This window comes from Physeter macrocephalus, unplaced genomic scaffold (genome assembly GCF_002837175.3).
Source record: "Physeter macrocephalus isolate SW-GA unplaced genomic scaffold, ASM283717v5 random_1368, whole genome shotgun sequence".
Lineage (NCBI taxonomy): Eukaryota > Metazoa > Chordata > Mammalia > Artiodactyla > Physeteridae > Physeter > Physeter macrocephalus.
Window position 1 is genome coordinate 21,925 of NW_021146384.1, and position 2,987 is coordinate 24,911.

General features: G+C 40.3%; 1 protein-coding gene across 1 annotated transcript in view; it reads left to right on the forward strand.

The window, feature by feature from the left end:
• The window catches only part of LOC114485337 (solute carrier family 25 member 33-like), a 19,728-nt gene extending 16,951 nt beyond the window's left edge, over positions 1 to 2,777 (forward strand). Inside the window, exon 5 of the mRNA XM_028486590.2 lies at positions 1,455 to 2,777. Coding sequence (XP_028342391.1) covers positions 1,455 to 1,569 — 115 coding nt within the window. The 3' untranslated portion in view covers positions 1,570 to 2,777. The remainder of the gene's footprint in view (positions 1 to 1,454) is intronic.
• The last annotated feature ends 210 nt before the right edge of the window (positions 2,778 to 2,987 follow it).

Below are 2,987 nucleotides of genomic sequence, written 5' to 3' on the forward strand. Positions count from 1 at the left end.
GTGGATATGAAAGTGTGTGTGTGTGTGTGTGTGTGTGTGTGTGTGTGTGTGTGTGTGCGCGCGCGCGCGCGCATAGCAGTGTATCTCTGAAAAGTAGGTAAGAAACTGCTTCTAGAAATTGCCTCCTGGGAGGGGGAGCTCAGTGACAAGGGTCACTTATGTGAATCCACATAGTACTTGAATAGACTTTAAGCAAAATTAATCTTTATAACAAAAATGAGAATTTTGTTTTATACAAAGTGAAGACTAAAAGCTTCTAGAATACTTGCATATCAGTGCTCCAGTTTATACACAGATTTCCTGAGGATGTTGTAAAAATGCAGAGGTCCAAGAGGGAGGGGATATAGGTATACATATAGCTGATTTACTTCATTGTACAGCAGAAACTAACACAACATTGTAAAGCAATTACACGCCAATAAAAAAAATGCAGATTCTTATTAAATCCTTTTGTTCCTTTGGAATTCTGTAGCTTATGTGTATAATCTATTGAAAATACAGAAAGTATTAGTCTGTGAGGTTATATGAGGTATGCATTATTCAGAGAAGGCAAACATACTGCATATATGTAGTAAAATTTTAAAATGGAGTCATATCTACTTGTGGACAGTGCTAATTTGGTAACACCTGTCAATCTGATATAGAGTCCTGGCCACCACGCCCATTTAGAACAGTTGGGACCTAGAAAAAACCAAAATACTGTTTTATAACACATTCATGATACGTAGTCAGGATCCTAAGTTGAAAAATACATTCTGTAATTGATCCACGGGCCAGCTGAAAAAAAGCATTTTCCCTGACATTGCTGGTGAAGAAGCAGGGAAAATCACAGCCAGGCTCTGCTCTCCAGCCCCAATAGGAGAGGAGGCAGAAGCGGGGAGGCAGACAGGCAGAGAAGAGAAGACCAGAGAGCCAAGGTGGGGGGCCCGCCACCCCCAGCGGTCCCTTTCTGGGGCTGGGAGCACGTCAGTGGAGGGTGCACTTGGTGAAAACACGTGTGCCACCGTACATGTTCCTATGTGATCCTGAGTCATCAGGAAAAAAGTTCACAGTACATCTGATGTACTCATTTTGGTGTAAGGCAGGACAAGTGTGGTATGTTTTAGAAATGTATTATAAATTTTAACAGTTATGGTATATGTTGGTGCTTAAAAGGATTGGCATTCATCCAGGATGAAGACTGTAAACAGATTCTGTATATATATTACCAAAACCTCATTTTCCTCCGTTGTTTTGGGCACTCCCGTCATCACTGAGTACTTTCTGGAGGGCCAGTCAGGAGCTTCCTGAAGATGCCTGCAGCCGGTTTCGGTTTTAGCACAGATAAGGTCAAGCTTTCAGTTACATGTTAATTCTTTCCTATATTGCTAAATTTGTCAGGGGTTGTGGAAGGGCATACGTATTATATAGCATCGAACCAATGTCTTGATAGCATTCTCTCTTTGTTCTAACAGGGCTGTGTACTTTGCATGCTACTCCAAAGCCAAAGAGCAGTTCAATGGCATTTTCGTGCCTAATAGCAATACTGTGCACATTTTCTCAGCTGGCTCTGCAGGTATGTTACCGTAGTGAGTGGAGATGAGTCGCTCACTTTGCTAAAGCATGTGTTGTACCAAACAGCTTTCTCCAGGAATTAGAAATTAGGTCTCTGCTTCTTTTGCATCTAAAATCATTTTCCTAAAGCTTTATGTTAGAAGTGATCAAACATGAGTGTTTGAGAGCGATTTGTAACTTGCTTCCGTTTTCTTTTACCCCTGAAGCTTTTTATTCTCCCTCAAAATTGACATGTTCTCATGCATGCTACTGGTTAGTGTGATGTATCTTTTAAAGGAGTATTAATGTGTTTTCATGCCTTTTTATTACATTATTTTCTAGTTCGAGCTGCTTTTTTTTATTACGTTATTTTCTAGTTCGAGCTAATTCGAGCTGCTTTTTCTGTGGCTCCCGACGGTGACTAGCCTACCCTGAGTACAGTTGGCACTCCTGTCCTTAACAGTTGGAGTGTATGGTGAGGGCTCAGGGCTTGTAGCGGGATTCTTGCGGCAGGATCAGTGATGGATTAGGCAGCAGCTTCTGTTCTTTTCTGAGGGAATCATTCCCCTACCATGGAAAATTCACAAAAGGATTTTTCCCCAGGAAATACTTGGCAAAAACATGGACATGTAGATGGCTGAGAGAAGGCTATGTCTTTTTCGATGTAAATTTTATGTCTATTTAAATAGAAGGGTGTTTTAGAGAATTAAGTTGGCATTTTATGAAAACTTTCTACCCTCCAAGTTGTACGTTATCAGTTTTGTCCCTGTTACTCCAAATAAAAGTACTAGTAATCCATTTGAATAGTTACGGATAATGATTTCTGGACCCCAAATGAGAAATGACATTAGCAGAGCTGCTTCACAACAAGAAAGGTGTTTTACAGAATATGGAGCTCTGAGAGGAGTGCGTGGGGTTCAGAGGAGGTCAGGCTTCACTGCCGAGGCCAATAGGCAGTTAGCCATACATGAAAAGCTATGCCCCAGTTTTGTAACTTTTGCAAAATTAACATAGAGGAACCTTGGTAAATAAAACAGACCTGGAGGGAGATTTCTTTTTTTTTAATGAAGACTTTAATTTGCTGTTTTAAGGAGCTAATGTTGCTGTTATTGTTTTTTGTTTTGTTTTTTTTCCTCCCTGGTAACATTCAGTTTTTTGGGGTTTTTTTGCAATTCTAGTATAGTTGATGTACAAAGTTTTGTTAGTTTCAGGTGTACAGCAGAGTGATTCAGTTTCTTATGTATATACACACACACATATATATTCTTTTTCAGTTTCTTTTCCATTATGGTTTATTATAAGATGTTGAATATAGTTCCCTGTGCTGTACAGTAGGTCCTTGTTGTTCATCTGTGGAGGGAGTTTTTTCTTTGTTTTTTTTTTTTTTTTTTTGCGTATGCGGGCCTCTCACTGTTGTGGCCCCTCCCGTTGCGGAGCACAGGCTCCGGACGCGC